This window comes from Candoia aspera, chromosome 1 (genome assembly GCF_035149785.1).
Source record: "Candoia aspera isolate rCanAsp1 chromosome 1, rCanAsp1.hap2, whole genome shotgun sequence".
NCBI classification, from domain to species: domain Eukaryota; kingdom Metazoa; phylum Chordata; class Lepidosauria; order Squamata; family Boidae; genus Candoia; species Candoia aspera.
The window spans coordinates 331,423,215-331,444,809 of record NC_086153.1 but is presented as its reverse complement, the minus strand read 5'-3'; the positions used below and the strand labels follow the sequence as shown (position 1 = coordinate 331,444,809).

The window sequence follows — 21,595 nt, the reverse complement described above, 5'->3', positions numbered from 1 at the left end:
CAGTTCCCAACCTTTTTGGCACCAGGGACTGGTTTCATGGAAGATAATTTTTCCATGGACCGGGGCAGGGGGATGGTTTTGGGATGATTCAAGCACTTCCTCTTTTTCTCAACCTTTTATTCTTTTTTCTTCACGCCATTTAGAGATAGCAGCCAATGGGTTTGCTTTCTCTGACAGGAGGCGGAGCTCAGGCAATAATGCAAGTGATGGGGAGAGGCTGTAAACAGGCTGTAAACTTGCTCGCTCGCCCACCGCTCACCTCCTGCTGTGCAGCCCAGTTCCTTACAGGCCACGAACCGGTACCAGTCCGTGGCCCGGGGGTTGGGGACCCCTGGTTTAACTGGTTTTCCTCCACACTGCAGAGGGTTGGACCAGATGATCCTTGTGGTCCTTTCCAACGGGACAATTCTGTGTTTCTGTGATCACTTCTGGCTGCTCGGCTTGTTGGGCTATCACACTTTGGCAGACTCCAGCATGTGTTCAGTTAAACATGGGTTCACACATAGTCCTATGCTTCCCCAAATGGAATTTTAATTTAATTAGGGTAGATGGAAACCCAGGTCCTTTCCCTCCAAGGCAAGGCAGACAGTGGTCGCTATTCTTCGCAGGACACATTTGTTCTTATTTTCGAAAGGGAAATCAAGCACGAAGTCAGTCAGGAAATGTGCTGAGCCGGAACAGGGCCTGAATCTCTCTCCCAAAAGCAAACAATAAGGGATTGTTATGAAGGGCTTGATTTCCTTGCTGAAGGACCGTATGCATTATAAGCAGCACAAGAAAATAACCTTTTGCAATTTATATAGTGAAGAGCTTTATGCATATTGGCATCTGCTGTTTCCCAGCTAAATATATCTCACAGGAGGATTAGGACACTAAATCTTTTATTATTAGGAAATGGTTGCCTCTTTTCAATTTTTGTCTGACTACTATTATTTCTTAATTGTTCTTGTTTATCACTGGAGTGTGCCTCTTGGGCCTGCCACTGGTGCTCCATTGAATCATGTTGCTCACACCACAATGCCTCTGATGGCTGTTCTGTTCAAAACATATGGGATGGAAAGAGGGTCTTTGGCCATTCCCGTGGCAGTGCCATGGGCAGCTAGAAATATAATCCCAGGGGGCTAAATTTATACCCAACAGATGCAGGTTGTAAGGCACAGAGAACAAGGCTGGCTTGCAATGGCTCAGAAGGCGCTTGCAAGGGGGTACGGACTTGGGAATGGCTAAGGAGGCCAGGAGCAAGACTCTGCTGGAAAAAGATCACAATGTACAGACATAACTTGATGGAAAACAGAATATAGTAGTTATTGGGGTTTTATTTCCCCTGATAGGCAGTGTAGAGCAGTGTTTCTTAACCTTGGCAACTTTAAGATGTTTGGATTTCAGCTCCCAGAATTCCCCAGCCAGCATTCTGGCTGGGGAATTCTGGGAGTTGAAGTCCACACACCTTAAAGCTGCCAAGATTGAGAAACCCTGGTATAGAGGGCAGAGGGAATGGCCTTGAAGGACAGGAGGAAGAGCCGCTACCAAGGCAACAGTCAGGTAAGCTGAGATGGAGCCTGCACCGAGAAAGTAGTGAGTAAACATCTCAGACAAACCCCTCCCTAGTTCGCATGAAGATAAAAGGAGGAAGGGGGGAAGCACATTGAGACTTGCAAGATTGATGTCAGCCCTTCAAGGTAGACCAGACTAGGAAACCAATGCAATGTAGGTCAGTACTACTTTTACTGTAAAACTATAGTAATAGAATCTTGAAAATCTGAATGTGCTTCCCTCTTCCCTCACTGTACCTTCATGTAAACTAAGAAGGGGCCTGTCTGAGACGTTTTCTGACCTTGTTTTCTTGTCCTGGGCTGAAGCCCCACTTATCTGACCGTTGCCTTGGTAGCAGCTCTTCCTCCTGTCCTTCAAGGCCATTCCCTCTGCCCTCCACTGGCAGCGACTCCCGGTCACTGTTTTGCAAACCTGCTGCATGTGAGGCTACAGCTTTTCCTTTCCCTTTTTCCATTGTTGGTCCTCACCTGCCTTCCAGCTGCAGTAAAACACATCTGGCCCTCAAAACTACCTATTAAAAAAAATTCAGCACAGAACCTATCACACAGTTCCTTTTTTGTTAAGGGTTACCTTTCATCAAAATTTTAGATGGTGCCAATACTTCAGGGGCATCCATCGGGGGGAGATTTGTGTTTCGCCTAGTAGTTAAGATGCTGGGCTAGAATCCAGGAGACTGTGAGTTCTAGTCCCACCTTGGGCACGAAAGCCAGCTGGGTGACCTTGGGCCAGTCCCTCTCTCTCAGCCCAAGAGCCAATCAGGTGTAGTAGGAGAGTTCTAGTCCCGCCTTAGGCATGAAAGCCAGCTGGGTAACCTTCGGCCAGTCACTCTCTCTCAGCCCAACCCACCTCACAGGGTTGTTGTCGTGGAGAAAATAGGAGGAGGAAGGAGTATAAGGTATGTTCGCTGCCTTGAGTTATTTATAAAAATAATAAAGGCGGTATATACACACACATACATACACACATACATACACTCCTGCCTCCCCCTTTTTAGTGCATGTGGGGTTTTGATTGCACAGCTAGACACCATCTTGACTTTCCTGCCCCCTCTCCCCATGAGTATTGTTTTTCTTTTGGGCGCCAGGTGAAAAAAACTAACTTTTTACTCCTGCATTTGGGATTTAAAATCACAGCCAGGTCATGTCCTGTTGTCCCTCATAAAAACCTGTGCCTTTCAATTACCTTACAACAGTTATCCTTGTTTTATTCTTTTAAAGTTTATCTGTATTGCTCTTTAATGTTTTCTCCTTGCATTTTATGGACTGGGACTTCCACTGTGATTTTTAGTGTACACATTTATTTTATTTATTACAATTATTTATAGCCTACCTTTCAGGATACAGATCCTCCCCAAACAGCTTAGAAGAAATATAAACTATCATAAATAACAATACAATGACTATCATTAAAAAAGAAAGTTAGATGTTTCTGTGATCCTTCCCATATGGCATTAATTCGGGGGGGGGGGGAGAGGAAGACCCCAGTTCCTGACCACCTGCCATTCAAGGACAGTGAGTCGGCTAGAAATAGTTAAATAAATAAACAGATTTTAAATTTAAATTTTTGCTTACTGCAGCCACTATTTATGTCAGGAAACATTTAATAACAGTTGGATCCAATCTGACTGAATTGGCCAGATCTGGGCAACTCCTTTGTATAAAACTGACTGAAGCTCAACCTGCTATAAGCTATGCTATCGTGTTACACTTAGCATTGCCTGGCGTGCAAAATGTCCAGTTCTCTTTCATTCTTGGTGATGGGGGGGGCAGGGAGGGGATCAGTGTCTGCAGAAGAAGGTCCAAGAAGTCAAGATGGCTTACAAAGGGGCGGGGCTTCAATCATGGCACAGTTGTGACTGCCATTTTGACTTTTTCAGCCCTTCCTGCAGATGGCCCTGCACCCAGGAGCAATTTCGAATTTCTATCTCTGCAGGGATATTGACCTGTTTCCTCAGGAGTGTAGAGCCTTAGGGTCCCACACTCTTACAACAATTGCCTTATTTTCAAAGAGTGGGGTTTACTCTCTCTCTCTCTCCCCCCCCCCGCCCCCCGTTGGCAAAGATCACCTCCCTCCGCCATGAACTTCTCTGGATCTCAAAAAAAGTTCTTGAACTTCATTTGCTTCCTCCTGAGACTAGAAGGGGGCCTTTGCTGTTGTGTCCAAGCTGTTTCACCAGGTCCTTAGCCCTGTTTTGCTCCCTCCCAGATTGCTTTAAAACAATCTCTTCCTTTGTGCAGGCATTGCATCGAGTGAGGAACTCTGGCTGGGGAGCTGGCAACCAGCGGGGCGGTGGCGGGCTCAAAAGCGCAGGCTGCCTGCCAAGTGGACAGCAGGGGCTGGGGTGGGGAGTGCAACTAGGACCAATTTAAAGTAAGATCAACCTGTTGGCTACTGTGCGAAGGGATGTGAGGATTGCCAAAACCCACTTCCTTTTCTTGCATGTTTCGCACGAGTTTGAAAAATAAATCTGCATAGCAATTTCCAAGTTTGTGTGCTACGATATAATGCTGTATTTACTGTAACAAAAAATTGAAAAGATTGCCAGGCTGGATGGGAGATATTCTTATTTTTTTTAATTAGGTGAGGTGAGCAAACAGGTTTTTCTTCAAACTCCCTTTCATTGTTAAAAATCTTTGTGCTGTTATGTTGTCAACAAGACAATTATATTGTCAACAATATAATTGACAATTATATTGGCAATGAGATTTCCCCCCTTTTAAGCACTTCCTGGAATGACCGTGTGCAATTTATTCATGGGTTTTGTTTTGAAGGGAAAATTAATACTAACTGGACAATATTTGTGCTAGCATACTTTCCACCATGGATTCTTCTGGGAATAAAGCCTCCATCTTTGTTCTCAGAGGAACTGTGGGCAGAACTCTATCAGATCCTTAGTACTGAGTTATGATGTTGAGAGAGCAGGTAGTCAGTGTTTCTCAAACTTGGCAACTTTAAGGCACATGGACTTCAACTCCCAGAATTCCCCAGCTGGCTGGGGAATTCTGGGAGTTGAAGACTACATGTCTTAAAGTTGCCAAGTTTGAGAAACACAAGTTTGAGAAACACTGGGGTTGATTTTCCTCCTTGGAAAAACAACTGCAGATGTAATAGTTCCATGTGATTTGATGCATACAAGCCAATGGTTCCAATTTATCATGGGACAGTCCCATTTTTTCCAAATGAAGGTTTGCAAATAATTGCATAATGAAAACAGACATGATCCTCTGCTGCAGTTCAGTACATCTGAGACTGAGCTGCAGAGTCTCTGGTGTGCATCTCACTTTGGAGCATAAACTGATTAAGAGGCTTTAAGCGAGCCACCGTCTTTCAGGCTCAGCACCCCCTCCCACCTGTATATCCCACAGAGGATTATAAAGGTGACTTATCATACACAACCAGAGACCTCAGAGACACACATAACTCTCCAAAACCACAGGATCCCTCTGCGGCTTCCAAATGGTATTACATAATTGTAATTTTTAATGTGACACGGGGAAATAGAAAACTGGAGAAAGATGGTATTAAAGATGTTTATGTTTAGTTAAATTTAAATGAATCCTTTTTTTAAAAAATCCTGTTCTCACAACAGACTCAAAGACTGGGATCCTCAGCCCCAAAAAAGTGTGCAAGTCATAGAGCTGCAATGACTGACTTGAAAAGCAAATGCTTAGATGCTTAACCAGGTTTGTTAAAGATCCAGCACTGCATTTGCAGTGTGCAATGGTTAAGTGTTAGCCATGTGCAAGTGTTTTATAGCTTAGTATGTGTTCTGCAAATGCGGCCCAAGTAAAGCATTTTCAGCATTTGGAAATGTTATGCAAATACCAATGATGATAAATTTTAATTATTGGCCCACCACCAAGTTTCTAAATGTTAAATATATGGGTTTATATAAAGCAAATTTATTCTGAAATAACCATTGGACATGTATTGCTTATAGCTAATGTAATGCTCATCATCTCAGGATATTACTTTCCCCATTCCAATGATTTGAGATCACTGAAACTCACAGCACCAGGATTCACAGATATTGCTTTGCAACTGAACTACGCAGCCTCCTAGTCAATAGACGAAGCCACCAGGATCACCAGGCTGGTCCATCCAGCCTCAGGTTGCTGGCTCTGACTACCAGCAGACCTCTGTGTATCTTTCCCGCCAAGTTGCCCTAGACCTTGGTGGGGAAGAGACATGGAGATCTGCTGCCAGTCAGAGCAGGCAGCCTGAAAGATGTTTGGAAACATCTCCTGGAAAGATGTTTGTGTTGTAGATTCTATATCCTGGTTCCATGAAATTTGGATGCCAGCCTTTAAATTAGCTTCGTTTCAAAGGAGAGGCAAGACTGGACAATTTGATTCTGTTTAACACAGGATTTGAAATCTGAACTGCAATGATTTGTATAATCCTTTTTGTTTTGTCGTCTTTTCTTCTTTTCTTTTTAGTTTTTGGTTGCTTTCCCCCTGCTTTTTTCAGTTAATTTTGTTTATATTTTTCACGTTATATATTTCCTATAATAGTTGTACCATTTACGTCTAAGTTAGGTATCATACATTATGAGAGCCAGTTCAGTGTAGTACTTAAAGGTGCTAGACTAGGAGCCAGGAGACCATGAGTTTTAGTCCTGCCTTGGGCACGAAGCCAGCTGGGTGACTTGGAGCCAGTCCCCTCTCTCAGCCCTAGGAAGAAGAAGGCAAGGGCAACCCACTTTTGAAAATGTTGCCAAGAAAACTACATGGACTTGTCCAGGCAGCCGCCAGGAGTCAACACTGACTCAAAGACACACCCACACGCACAAATGTTATCAACAGTAATTTTATTTCTTGATTTTGTCGTATTTCTTTACCACCCATCTCATAACAACAACTCTGTAATGCTTTTATAAAGCACAACACAGATTTAAGATAAAAAGGTTGCTATAGGTCTGTTTATGTAGATGTTCCTGGGCTGGAAGCTGGGAGTTTCAGTATGTAGAACAAGGGCTGAGTAAATGACAGAAGGGAGATATGATCAGGAGCAAAACAATGCCCATAGAATAGAGTTTTTCATAGGCTCATGAAGTTGGAGAGGACCAGCTCCCTGCTTATGGAGGAATCTTCATATTGTTCAGTTGAAAACTTCCAGAGATGGCGCCCACACCACTACAAGAGGTAGGTTGTTCTACTGCCTAATAGCTCTCACAGCAGGAGGGCCCTCCTTAGTTTGAGTTTGGATCTTCTTCTATAAGGCTTCCACCCATGGTTCTTTCCCTACCTTCAGGAGCTATGGAGCAGTGTTTCTCAGCCTTGGCAACTTTAAGATGGGTGGACTTCTCCAAGCTGGCTGGGGAATTCTGGGAGTTGAAGTCCACTCATCTTAAAGTTGCCAAGGCTGAGAAACTCTGCTATGGAGAATAAATCCCCACCTTCTTCCCTGGGTCAGCCCTTCAAGTACAGAAAGACTGCTGCCATGTCTCCCCTGAGCCTTCTCTTGTCAATAGTCAATTCCTACTCTATTCCTTTAACCGTACTTAAATTTAAGGCATTCTGAAGCACATAACTGCAACTGCTCTATCTGCAAAGGGAGGAGAAGAGGGAGATGGAACCTCACACTTAAGCCATTGATAATTTATCCTTTGAGGAACACTGTCATATTTCTCTCCCCCCACCCCCAAACCATCTAACCTTTGAGCCAAAATAACACACTCTTTGTTTTGGAAATCTGGGTAAGTCAGGCTCTTTCATGGACAAGGGACACAGCATCCAGTGAGCAGAGGGGAAGAGTCTTCATTCATAGAAGCACAATGCCCAAAGGGAGGGGTGATATAAAACAGGATGGTGATTTATCCAGATCCCCGAAAATTGATACTACTGAGGCACATGGCTTGAACACTGCCCCTCTCCCTAAGCTATTCCTATTATCAGTGTCAGACTCTAGCTTTGGGGGCAAAATGACCACTGGGGAAGCACCCTCCAGAGCAGTGTTTCTCAACCTTGGCCATTTTAAGATGCATGGACTTCAACTCCCAGAATTCCCTGGCCAGGGAATTCTGGGAGTTGAAGTCCAAGCATCTTAAGATGGCCAAGGTTGAGAAACACTGCTCCAGAGGTTCACCCTGTGTCTTTGGGCCCAGCTGTGTCCCTGCCCAGGGAGGGAAATCAAAGCAAACAGTAGCTGTTCCTCTTCCTCTTGGCTGCTGTCATTAGGCACTCGCTCCAAGAAAACCACAATTCAAAACATGGAGGAATAACAATGGCAGGGACTTTGGGGATTGACAGTAAGTTCCCTGCTGACATGTGGGCTTTGGCAGATGCCTGGTACTGTCCTCCCTGCCTCCTCCTCCTCCTCCTGCTATTAATGGTGTTGTTATATTTGATCCACATTTAATCAAACTTTATAGCTCAAATGGTGGAATGCGTGCAAAACAAATAATCATCTTGGGGGAAGCCCATCCAGAGTCTCGGCATTCATGGAAAAATAGTTCCTATGATTTCCACACCAGGATACATATTCCATTTATTTGGCACTTGAGTCATTCCAGCTCAGCTCCCAGAGATGAGAAGTGTTGCAACAAGTATCTCTCTGCTTACTTGTATGTCTGCAGATCATCCATCCATCCATCCATCCACTCACCCACCCACATATCTACGATACCAACCCATTGCTATATGCTGCAGCTGTCCAGGCATTCCAGAGAAGATCATCCCCCTGAAAGCATTACAAATGCAAGTTAAGTCAGGATGGAGCTGACCTCCTCCTCCCCCTGCTTCTCCACTTGAACAAGTTTCTCTGCACAATAACACCCTTTTCTGGTCCCTCACATAGACCCTTTTCTTCTCTGCCTTTAGAAGTCGGCAAAGTTACAACATCAGCCGGATGCTGTGGCTCACTCACAAGGGCCCCCTGGTAACAGGCTCTGTTGATCTCCAAAGCACTGAGCGACTAAGGTTGGGGCTGGTTGGGGAGCCCATGCCAGCCTTCGCTTCATCTCCTTGGCATAATCGTTTTTGGAGCTGTCCCATTCAAAGTGAGCTGAATCAGAAGCTCTTTGGGTTGAAAAAGAGTACATTTGGTACCGTTTAGGAAAGTCAGGTGAAATACTCATCCAGCTCAAAACCAATAGGGACTTTGCTGTGGTTCCAAAAATTCTTCTTTTTAAAATTTATCTGGATTTGGGACATCAAAGTCATCTGGCTGTCCTTCCTGATGAAATCGATGCATTTTTCCTCTTTTTTATTGCCAAACATACAGAGGAACTTCCATTTCTTAACTAAAGCTGTGCTTTTCCTGTTAATGGTGTACACATCTGCACCAGTAAAACACAGCAAAACCATACAGTCTTGGTGCAGATGCATCATACTGTTCTTCGTCTATGCTGTTCGACCAACATCAGTTGTATCTGTGTGCGCCAGTAAAATACTACATAGGAAGTACTGTAATCACACAAGTGACCATACTCAAGTCTGTTGCTTCGTTGTGTTGCATAAATGCTCATGTAACAGCAATACAGACACAAGAATGGTGAGATGAAATGAACTGAAGGAACTTAAAAGTTGGAGCATCTATACTGTCCACTTGCCATTATTTACTTAAAATATTTCGTGTAACTCTCCAGGAACTACCATAGCATAATATATACATGAGATTACTGGTATAATAGCTTGCAAGGTTATCTGGGCTTATGCACTCTGAATAAGGGGACAGGATTCTTGATGGCACAAGCTTGACCACCTGTGGGCTGATCCTTGTCCCTCTCAGCTTCTTCAGGCAGCTAAGGATGGGTAAGTGGTTGGATTCAGGAGGTGGTTAACTTCCTAAATCAAGAGGTTAAATTCAGAATCAAGAGGGTGAATTCAGGTTCAGGTTCAATCAAGAGGGTGGATTCAGGAGGGAGCGGATTGTCCTAGCACAGAGGGCTTCTTCAGGTGTTCCCTCCCCTGGGGTGAAACAAGTTGAAACTGAATCCCAGCAAGACAGTGGCTGTTTGCCCCAAAACCATCTGGTTCTTTGGGGGTTCCCACACTGGCTTTCAGTGGCGTGTGCTTCTCCGAAAGAAGCAGGTCTGTACCTTGGCATTGTCCTGAACTCCAGGCTCAGTCCCTTGACTCTGAACATCTGTAGTCTGTCACTATAGTATTTTAATAGTCTCCTGTGGTGTCTTGATCCCTCCAGGTAAGTGAAATCTGTTTCATTGGCTTGTCCAGAGAGATCTCCTTTTAGTGTGTCTACCTGATCTTCTTCAGGGATTAGTACCATCCACAGCAGTGTCTTGCCTGATGCCATCTAGTCTTCCACTTCTAGTTTCCCATCCCATCCCTTCCCATGAGATACCCAGAAAATCTGCACAGCTTTCCTTCTCTTGATGTGCATGGTTGGTTCAATTTGATGGGCACTGAGGGCAGCTTTGCCAGGAACATTTCTCTTGTTTTGTGAGAGCAGCATTGTGTTCTCTATTTTTGTCTTCTCATTCTAGCAACCTTTTTCCCAAGTTCAGCCTCCTTTTGCAAGTTTTTCCATTTTATCCTGTTTGTGACGCCAAGTTGTACATGACATACATTTTATTTGCAAGAAAAGTCGTTGCAGGGTTATTTCTCTTTAAGAACTCTTTTTTTTCCTGAGAAAAATTAACAGAGGGGAATTTACATGCCTTATAGGTCTCATATTAGCTGCCTTTGCTTCAGGCACACACTTTTTTTCTCTCCTTTTATTCATGCTATCCTCCTTGGTTGCTTCATCTCCATTTCTTGGTGCTCAAAATAATCCCATTCAGTTAAGAAAGATCCTGCAATCACCAAGCAACCCTCTCTTATTCAGGGATCTCTCTGCAAAACCATCCACCAATGGAAACTGTCCCCCCCTTACACTATTTTATCTCCCCTTCCCTGCCAGTCTTCTCAGGACTAAACATTTCCACTTCCTTCCATTTTTCTTCATAGAACTAGTTTCTAATCCAGTGTTTCTCAACCTTGGGAACTTGAAGATGCGTGGACTTCAACTCTCAGAATTCCCCAGCCAGCCAGCGAGAAAACACTGTTCTAATCCCTTAATTGTCTGCACTGTGCTTTTCTGAACCTGTTCCTTCTGATCAGGATGCTCCTGAAAGGGTGGTGTTCAAAATCAGCCTCAGTACCTGAGGTGCAGAAAGAAAATGGAACAATTTGGAAACTACTTCTGTTGACCCCAAGGACGCAACGCAGAGTAAACCAGACTTTGTGCGGGGAGGTGATGGGCAGAGTTTGCATCCTCTTCTTCCTAGTCAGAATGAATCCTTGCTTTGTTGGTACAAGCCTGTTTGCTTTTCCAAACAGCAGCATCTATTACTCCCGGGAAAGGCAGGCAATGGATCTCCAGCTTTGGAATTAAGCCTGAAGGACTCTGATAATCATTCCCTTCATTAATTCATTTAGTAAAGCTGATCTCCCTCTCTCACACACACCACTAGGACTCCAAACTGCTTTCCACTAATAACCAGGAGCAGGCATAGAAGCCATTCTAATTAAATACCATTTTCATGGAAACAGGAACTGTTGGAAAGTTCCTATAATATTGGGGAAAAGCTATCCTGCTAGATTTTCCCAGAGAGCATTTAGGGAGCTCAAAACTCTTCAGATGTAAGCCGCTATTATGGAAAAAGGGCCCTTTGAATCATACAGTGTAAGATGTGGAGTGGGTCTTCTAGGAGGCCAATGTCATCATTAACGCACAAAATCCAAAGCATCTCACAGCAAAACTCAACAAGGTATGGCCAACTCTACACATCAGTGACATCACTGCACAAGCCCCTCCTTTATGTGACACTGCTACAGGGCGGGACTTGTGTAGCAATGTCACTGAGCATGCTCGGATGCTGCAAAAGCACATCTTCCTGGCTTGCTGTCAAAATAACAGATCATCCAGCTTGTTTTTTGCCTGCAATTGAAAATTACTAGCTGAATAGAACAATTACAGCCTTCTCCCCTGTTTTTCATTGGCAAATAATAATTAAAGCACAGCTTTAATCCCCCCACCTCCACAGCTTGATTTTTTTTTTTCTGGGAATCAAGTTATGTCCGTTGACTTCACAGCTGTAATATGGCCGCCCTGCCATCTTGGTGCTTCCAGCTACCCAACTCTGCACTCAGGAATTGATTCCACAGCTCTTACTAGTGAACCATTTATCCCATCATTCAACCAAAGCTGAGTCATCAGGCTGCTAATGCTTACCTAACATTGCTGCTTAGGTCTCTAGGGCAGAGTTTCTCAACCTTGGCAACTTGAAGATGTACGGACTTCAACTCCCAGAATTCCCCAGCCAGCCATTCTGGGAGTTGAGGTCCACACATCTGAAAGCTGCCAAGGTTGAGAAACTCTGCTCTAGTATAATTCTTTACATTTCAAAAACCTGAAAGTTCTGAAAGTACTTAGTACTCAGTATTAAGCAAATGTGGAGGATATAATGACAAGCAGGTGCAAATGTGATTCAATGCAAGAGTGACTTACCGCTATAGCCTGGAGCCTCTCCTGCTGAATCGTGCTTGTTTCGATGATCCTGAAAGAAAAACAAGCAGCAGATGAGAAATCCACCTATTGATGCCTGATTCTTCCCACCCCCAGCATGTCTTCCAAAGTTCTATCTGCCTAAATTTGAAGGTGGGCTGACCTCCAACTTTCTGTGATGAATGCTTAATATCTTGTACATGGCACTTGCAGGCACCAATATAGTCTGCCATGCTCCATGTCTCTCCATAACTTTATCAGGTTCCTTTAATAATAATAAAAAAGTTAAATAGGAAGTTAGCGTGCTGAAAAGCAAAGCACTAGAGCAGTGTTTCTCAACCTTGGCTGGCTGGGGAATTCTGGGAGTTGAAGTCCAGACGTCTTAAAGTTGCCAAGGTTGAGAAACACTGCCCTAGACTCAAGCATAATCTGTATTCCCAAGAAAGCTTCCAGGTGCAGTGTATAACCTGGACACATCTTCAAAAACAAAAATAAGAGGCTCTTCATTTGCATGCCACCAAATAAATAGGTAGTTGTGACAGGCTGTCTGCACCAAGATGATCAATTTCATTGAATCATAGGGTTGGAAGGGATCTTGCGAGACCTTCTAGTCCAGTCCCCTGATCCTAGTCCAATTTGTAGGAATGCTGATGGGTCTCATGTTTTCAAATACGCTCCAAAGGTTTGGGGTTCCCACTGTGAATCGTCAGCATCTATCCAGCTACACAAACCTCTGGTTCTTGCCCTTGACCCAGGATAGCACAGAGTAAGCCTATACCCCAATGCAGCCTCATAAGTCCCACTAGGACAAGAAGAATTTCTCTGTAAATCTACACAGGCTTATGCAGAGAATGCTTATATGAACCAAGTGAATTATAACAACCTGTTTGGTCCAAGGATCCTTCTTCACCCTTCTTTTGTAAGCTGATGTAACATTTTTACCATTTTGCACCCACGCTAACAACTGCGGCTTTTTGGGCTAGTAGCCACATTCTGGTCCTTAAACCAAGCACAAAAATGGCAAGGTAATTACAAGCATCTGCAGAATTTCTAAGAGACTAGAGACTAGGAGACAATGAGAGTGGAAAGTAAATATTTATTTTTAATTGATCCCCATCTACCCCAGCTAATTGGGAAAGTCTTATTTATTTTGCTTTTCACCTACCCAACTGTCACAGTTCTCTGGGTGGATAGCAAATCTACTTCTTCAAACTGTTTTAAGGTATTTTTAAAAAATGTCTGACAAAAAAGAGAAAAAAGTAAAACAGTGAAGGGCAGTAAATAAATAAATAGCACAGGAAAAAGAATAAAATTTATGAAATCCATTATCACTATCCCAACATAAAGGTGTACAATTAAATCAAACCATTGCCTTTTCCATTAAATTTTACCTATGAGATGACATAAAATGTGAACTAAATTATCAGTGGTATTCGGGGGAGTCAAAAAAGTCAAGATGGTGGCATGACTGTAGAATCAATGCCCTGCTACTTTTTGACATGCCTCGCATGTGTGATGCACATAAAAAGGGGTGAGGCTTCAATCCTGCAGTGGTAACCACAATTTTTACTTTCTTGATCCTCCTTGGACCCTGTATTAGTTTCTCTTGCATTTCATTTTTAAAAAATCTAATCTGCTTATGACTCAGTATGGGAATTTTTATATTTTTAAATAAAAAATTAACTATTTTAAGTATGGAGAGAACAGTATTGTATTTGCCTGCATTTATCTGTTAAAGAGGGAGTGAGAGAGAAAAAAAACAACCACGATTGATTACATGGGGATTTAAACTCACAAGTTTTACAACTTAAAGATTCAAAGCTTGGATAAACAGTCATGTCAATTTTATATACCACTCCCTATTCACACTGGCCTGCTTCAAGGTCTTTCCATCCTATTTATGAAATAGTTTATGAAGTTTGGAAGTTCTTACTGAAAACAGTTCTTACTGCTAACTGTGACTATGACTATTCTTCATAGTTTTGCACAGCTAAATTGCCAACCTAGGAAGAAGTCTTTTGCATGCCTAGAAGGTGAAGTTCCTTCTCCCTCCCCAAACACAGACAAGTTCCTGATGCCAAATTCAAATCCTTCATTTTTGCAGAGGGCAGATCACCCACGTGGTGGTAATGAACACTGGGGAACACACCCACCTCTTTACCCAAACAGGATCTTGATGGCCTCCAGATAAAACTTTCATCAGCACTCAACCTCGTCTGTACAACTTTACAAGTACTCATTTTAAAGATCCAGACTTTATCATCTTCCATTTGTGTACTTCCCCCATCTTCTCCCATTACTATGTCTGCCAATTATCATTCTGGAGAAAATTTGGAAAGGGACAAAGACAGAATAGCTGCCTAGCATTTGCTTCAAGTAGACAGGGTGGGATAAATCATTTAGTTTTCGTCTTAGGGTGGCCCTGACTAAATTTTGCATTCCACATCAATAGGCAAACTGAAATTTAGCTGACCTTGGAAATTCATAGTTCTTTATGCCTGGACAATACAGTTCACCTCTTCTTTTAAAAAAAGAATATTAAGGTAAAGTCTATAAAAATGGAGGAGAAAGTCATAAAAATATGGGCAAAATGCAGTAAATGAGAGAGAATTGTTTGCAAGAATGTTGTGCATTAGGCAACATTTCAGGCAAGAAGGGTGGACCCCCAAATTCTCAATGTCAACAAAGCAAACTTGAAGGATTCTCATCAATGAGCAAAAGACTTACCCATCCCTGATCTATTGATCAGTTATGCATCACTTCGGAGCCACCCCTTGAAGAAGTGAAAAAAGTTTTCATTCTCCTACCATGCACAAATATGAAAGATAGTGCTAGGTAGACAAAAAAGATATTGTGTGTCTGTGTATGGTTAAGCAGCCTCTACAGATGGTTGCTGTATGTGCCAACTGAGTAGTGCAGAAGTGTGTGTGGGGGTGCTTCCTTGAGGGAGCACAGATGGTGTATCAGAACTCACTGGACACAGCAGACAGACACTTAATGGCCTTTTCCTTCCTCACCTTCTGACCCCCTTCTTCCCTCCTTTCTGCACGTTTTTTGTTGCTAAAAACAGGCACTTCCTTCTCAAAGCTCTTGGGGTTTTCAGCTTTTGTATTGTTCTCATGGGTGGGGAAGCCTCCTCTCATGCCAAAAGGCTAACCAAAAGAAGGAGAAAAAAGTACCTGGTCTGTTCCCCTGCTTTAAAACAAGGCCAGATGCATGGAAAAATTAGCAAGGATGAAGAATTTTGCACTACAGGATGAACGGAATCATCTACTCATTGTTCCTCCGATTGTTTGTCTAGTTAGGGCTACTGGAGCTGGGCTGCCAAGATCCAAATGAACAACAGATCGTAGCATGGAGTTAGGAGTTTCTTGTCTCTCTCTGCTGCCATCTAATGGTTCTCTGGATTTTTCCAGGTTAGACCTGGCAGCCTTCCTGTGAGTGGCAGTTACCAAAGCTGGCAACTGGAGATGCCAATGTCAGGCATGGAATACTGAGAAACATTCCAGCTTTTGGTGGCAACTAGAGGATGGTAAGGTCAAAAGTGGCCTGTGCTCTGGGAGGGCGGTGGACATAGCTAGGATACCTGGCCAAGAGATAAAGCAGGGCTGACTAAAAAAAAATTCTAATGATATAGGGCAATGTTTCTCAACCTTGGCAACTTTAAGATGGGTGGACCTCAACTCCCAGAATTCCCCAGCCAGCATGGCTGGCTGGGGAATTCTGGGAGTTGAAGTCCACCCATCTTAAAGTTGCCAAGGTTGAGAACCACTGATATAGGGCGTCTTCTGGGCATTCATTGAACAGTAACACAGCCCCAAGATAAGGACAGCCCCATTAGTACTTAGAGAATGTCTTAAATCTCATGGCTTAAAAAAGCCCTAGATAAAATTCATTTACTGGGCTTCTCCATGGAAGGTCTGTGCTCATTAGGTTTTGACAATGCTAGAACTACCCACAAACAACAAATCTGAGATATAGATCTCCAAACAAATTTAAGCAAGGTGCCACACCCCATTATTTATCAGATTCTTCCAAAAGCGTTCGCTCCAGCCTCTTATTATTCATCACGATTCTGACATTTCATAAGGCCTTCGCTTTAGCCAGGCTGGGTGCATTGCCCTCAACAGTCCTTTCTGGATGTTTTAAGGGTACTGCTATGTCTTTCGGTTACGTCTGTGTGGTGATGGCTCAATAGAAACTCTAAGCCATCTGCTACTATGCTGCTCCCTATATAAGGACTCTGAACAGACCTTCATTTAGCCAATCTTGAAGAAATTTCCAAGCACAGAATGTGATTTCTACTTGCTGTTACTTCTTTCGGACAAGGACTCAAAAATATCCTCCCAAGTCACCCAGTTTTCTGCTATCATCTGTACGTCACACCATTAATTAAGTTTGGATATTCTTTTATTCATCACCTTTTATAATATAATTTTTATCATATGTGCTCTTATTTATTTTTAGATCCTATTATAATTGTTATTCTTTTCTACATATGTATGTATGTATATAACAGGGGACGTGGTGGCGCTGCGGGTTAAACTGCTGAGCTTGCCGATCGGAAGGTCGGTGGTTCGAATCCGCGTGACGGGGTGAGCTCCCGTTGCTAGTCCCAGCTCCTGCCAACCTAGCAGTTCGAAAACATGCCAATGTGAGTAGATCAATAGGTACCGCTTCGGCGGGAAGGTAACGGCGTTCCATTTAGTCATGCCGGCCACATGACCACAGAAGTGTCTACGGACAAACGCCGGCTCTTTGGCTTTGAAACGGAGATGAGCACCGCCCCCTAGAGTCGGACACGACTGGACTTAATGTCAAGGGAAACCTTTATCTTTACCTTATGTATATAACAGTTCTACTATTAGATGTTTTACTGTATATGGTATTATGGTTGTAATAAACTGATTTGATATGATTTGATTTAATTTGATTTGGGCATCTTCTGGGCTTCTGAAAAGAGGAGAAAGGAGGAGGGACAAAAGCGGGGCTTTCAGATCTGGATTGGGGAAAAAACTGTTCCACCATTAGATGGCAGCAAAGAGTTAGAATTTTCTGTACTGTATGTTTTTTTCTGCCATCCATGGTCCACTGGGTTTCTGCACCAAGATATGGTAGCCCTAGCATAACCACCAAAGGATGAGATGTACTGAAAAGAAGAAAGTGACAAAGATGGACTATAAGGCTGTGACAGGCTGGCAAGAGGGCAGGAGGGTAGTAAGGTCTGGGGCTATCCAACAGGAGTCTCCTGCACCCTTTAAGTCTTGCACTGATGGAGATCTTAACTGTCTTGATTTCTACTCTTTCCTGCAGCCCAGCAGGAGTCAAGCATCATCAAGACAGACAGATTGCACAGCTTGAATTTTCCACTGAATAAATGCCACCACCTAATCATTGGGTTACTTTTACTGTCTGTCTGCTTGGAGATCACTATTCCCCAACCAGATGCCTTCTGGTGCTGCTGAGACTACAATGTCCAGAATTTCTCGCCAGTTTTGCTGAAGGGTCATGTCAGCTGGGGATGATGGAAGATCTAATCTAAAACATCTAGAGCAGTATTTCTCAACCTTGGGAACTTGAAAATGTGTGGGCTTAAACTCCCAGAATTCTCCAGCCAGCCATGGCTGGCTGGGGAATTCTGGGAGTTGAAGTCCACATGTCTTCAAGTTCCCAAGGTTGAGGAACATTGATCTAATGCATGCATACAGGGTCATCCACAAGGAGATCATAAAAGTCCAAATGGTGACTGTTTTGATTCTTCTCCCACGGATGTCCCTGTATGCATCTCTCTCTCTCTGCTTTTTCCCTCTAGCCGCGCATGTGTGTGCGCGCACCCAAACACAGAGGAAGAATTCTAAGGCCAGGAATTTATATTCAACGGTAGAACCAAATGGATCTTAAGAGTCCTTCCACAGAAGAATACTTTGCCAATTCTTCACTCTAGGCCTATACTTTATAGCAGCTTGGGGGAGGGTGGGCATTTGGTTATTGTGCTCTGTTAGGGAAAATAGCATCAGGAAGACAACAAAAGGAATGCACTGGGTGGTTCATGAGTAAGCCAGAGGCCACCCTGATAGAATTAAATGCTTCTATAGATTTTCTTCTCATTGCTGAGGTCATCCTATTTGCAAGCTACGTAGAAACCTCAAGTTCACTATGCAAAACAGCATGTTGGGATTGGATTCACTGCACAGCTTTTTCCTTATGGTGAATGGATCTCATGCCTGCCAATGTTTCAGATGGAGAAGTAAGGAAATGGTAATTTCAGCACACATTGTGCAGCACGTCTACACTTTTTGCTCCTGTCCCCAAACACACGTTCAGTCTCTCAGGCTGTAATGGGATAGTCTTTGTTTAGATGCAACCAAGCGAGATATCCAAACGATGACTTCTTTATGGTTTCTTTGTTATGCCTATGTCCAGAATACAGAAACATTTGCAGCCCAGTTCTAAAAAAAAGTTTCACATCCCATTTTTGAAGGGACTGGCACTAAAGTGGGTAATGAGGGTGGTGGAGGAGGAAGAAATAGGGACCAGCTCGTCCACCTTTTCTTGCATACTTAATGCCTACTTAGAAGTAAGGGCACTGGTTGCACACACAACTCTTGGCATGACTGCTCAAAAGTAAAGAAAGATACTATCAATCATAGTGTCCAGAGGGATACTCTAGACTGACTCAAGGGGATGGGACTGGGGGGTGGGCAGGGTACTGTGGGGTTCTCCTTTCTCCAAAGCCAGTTCCAGTTGGTGTTATTAAAGGGGGAGTGATCAAGCCCTAAGCTCCTGCTGTGCTGGGTTCCTCAGGACTCTACCCTCCCCTACTCCTTTTTACCATTTTACATGGAACCTCTGGTGAGGTCCTCTGCCAGCATAGGGTGAGGTATCATCAATACATTAATGATAGTTGTTTATCTCCATCCTGGTCAACCAATGATGCCGCCCAAGTTGTTTTTCAGTGTCTGGAGGCTGTCAGCATCTGGATTTAAACTCAACCCTAGTAAGACCAAGTGGCTGTGGGTTTTAGGACTACCCCCATTCTGAGAACTTTCCATTTTCAGTTCTGATTAGAAGGGCAGTCTTGCAGGCAGAACTGGTACACAAGTTGGAGGTCCTCCTGGATTCTTGGCTGCTGCTTGAGGAGCAGGTAGTAGCCACAGCCAGGAGGGCCTTTGTATTTTGCACACCCATGGTGTTGGTTCCTGGATCAGGAGGCTCTACTCATGGTCACTCATGCCTTGCTCACTTCCCTTTTGGATAACTACATGGGGCTGCCCTTGAAGACCACTTGGAAGCTGTAACTGGTCCAGAATGCCACAGTGTGGGAGTTATAGGCATGTCTCAGTATGCCCAGGCTACAGCCCTATTCTATGAGCTATATAGGTAGCCCTTATTTAGCGACTGCCTCATTTAGCAACCATTTGTAGTTACAACTGTGATGAAAAAGTAACTTTGTGACCAATCCTTGCATTTACAACCTTTGCAGGTCTGTAAAGCAAAGGAAAGCTGAAATAAGATTGTAAGTACAGTCACGGTTTTACTTAGCAACCATTTTGCTTAATGACCAAGTTACCAGTCCCAACTGTGGTCGCTAAATGAGGACTACCTGTACTGGCTTCCAGTAGATTTCTGGGTACAATTTGAGGTGTTGATTATCATCCATAAAGCCCTTAATGACATAGGTAAAGGTAAAGGTTTCCCTTGATGTAAAGTCCAGTCGAATCCGACTCTAGGGGGCGGTGCTCATCTCCGTTTCTAAGCCATGGAGCCGGCGTTGTCATAGACACTTCCGGGTCATGTGGCCAGCATGACTCGGAACGCCGTTACCTTCCCGCCGAAGCGGTACCTATTGATCTACTCACATTTGCATGTTTTCGAACTGCTAGGTGAGCAGGAGCTGGGACGAGCAACGGGAGCTCACCCCGCCACGCGGTTTCGAACCGCCGACCTTCCGATCGGCAGCTCAGCGGTTTAACCCGCAGCGCCACCGCGTCCCTAATGACATAGGGCTGGGTTATTTATGGGAGCCCCGTCCCCTAGTCATTCTTCCCTTTCCACCAGATCCAACAGAATTGGCATGTTCCAGGTTTTGATGGACTCAGCAAGCATGACTCTTGGTCACAGCCCTTGCCCTATGAAACAGTTTACCCACACACACACACACACACACACACAGGTGGCCCCACCCCTCGGCTTTTCAAAAGGCACTGAAGACCTGGCTAATCCTGAGGGTACTGGGCTAGGGTGTTAAGTGGGTCTGACCAACCGAGAGATGTTTCATGGTAGATATTATCTTGGTTTTTAAATTTGCTGTAAGTTGCCCAGAGTCGTTTTGAATTGGGCAGCCATTTCAAAATTGAAGAAACAAACAAACATATCAGCCATTATCCAAAAAATCTGCATGCTTTTTCAGACTCATCACATTCAGTACTTCTTATTCCTAGGTAAGCTATCAGCCTCCTTACATTCACAATAAAGTTAGTGAGGTTTATTCCCACGTAAGAGGAAAGTATGATTGCAACCTTTTAAAATGCAATTATACAGCAAGTAGAATCAAGCAGGCGTGGACTGAATTTGCAATTTTGTGGCAGCTTCTGCTCCCCCAAAGTCCTTCCCTGTTGTCCCCACCACTTTGACCATTTGTTTACACTAAATAAATAAAGCATCATCAGGAAAAGCAAAATAATTTGTACCTCATCTTGCATCTGCCGGACCTTTACCAAAAATAGCTACATTCAGTCACACATTTCTGTGCTCAGTTTCTAGCCATTTTTCAAGCAAATAAACTCCTGAGGTCCTTATATGTAAAGTGATACAGTAGGACAAGCTCTAAACCGCTGATTGGAGGCAATTTCCTTTGGCCATAACTGGCTGCAAAAAGGCCATGCCTTCAGCAACAAGAGGAAGATAAATCCTTCATTAATCAAATGGGTATCAATGCATGCTCAGAAGCCGCCTAGAAGAAAAAGAAAGGCAAACAAAAGATAATTGGAGTCTGGGAGGAACATGGTAAAGCAATTCAAGAAAGCTTATTGATTTCAGCTTTGGGGTCTTCTCTGAAACTCAGCAAGGTTGGGTCTCATTAGTAAGTGAAGCCCTGGCTTTGGATTTAAGATAAGGAACAATGGATTTAACTTACAAAGAAACAGGTTTTGGCTGAACATCAGGAAATACTTCCTAAGAGTAAGAGCTGTTCAACAATAGAACTGATTGCCTCAAGAGGTAATGCCCATGGGTGGTGTGTGAACAGAGACTGGATGGCCATCTTTCAGGGATGCAATAATATTGGTGGAGGGAGATGGACTAGATCAGTGTTTCTCAACTTTGGCAAGTTTAAGCTGTTTGGACTTCAACTTCCAGAATCCCCCAGCCAGCATGGGAGTTGAAGTCCACACAGCTTAAACTTGCCAAGATTGAGAAACACTGGACTAGATGATCTCCAAACCCTTTCCATTCTGATTCCAGATGTGCAGGGGGCAAACATAGCAACTGTCTGCAATTCTTTTAAACAGCCGCACATACACACCCCAGGACCCTGGGGTGGCATCATTCAATCCCTGGAAAAGATATGGCTGCTTTAAAGGGTTGCAGTCTG

General features: G+C 43.7%; 1 protein-coding gene across 3 annotated transcripts in view; it reads right to left on the bottom strand.

The window, feature by feature from the left end:
• The window catches only part of PALM (paralemmin), a 73,247-nt gene that overhangs the window by 33,822 nt on the left and 17,830 nt on the right, over positions 1-21,595 (bottom strand). For all 3 annotated transcript variants that reach the window (XM_063290708.1, XM_063290707.1, XM_063290706.1), the window contains exon 2: positions 12,007-12,055. In XM_063290708.1, the coding sequence (XP_063146778.1) occupies positions 12,007-12,055 (49 nt within the window). The remainder of the gene's footprint in view (positions 1-12,006; positions 12,056-21,595) is intronic.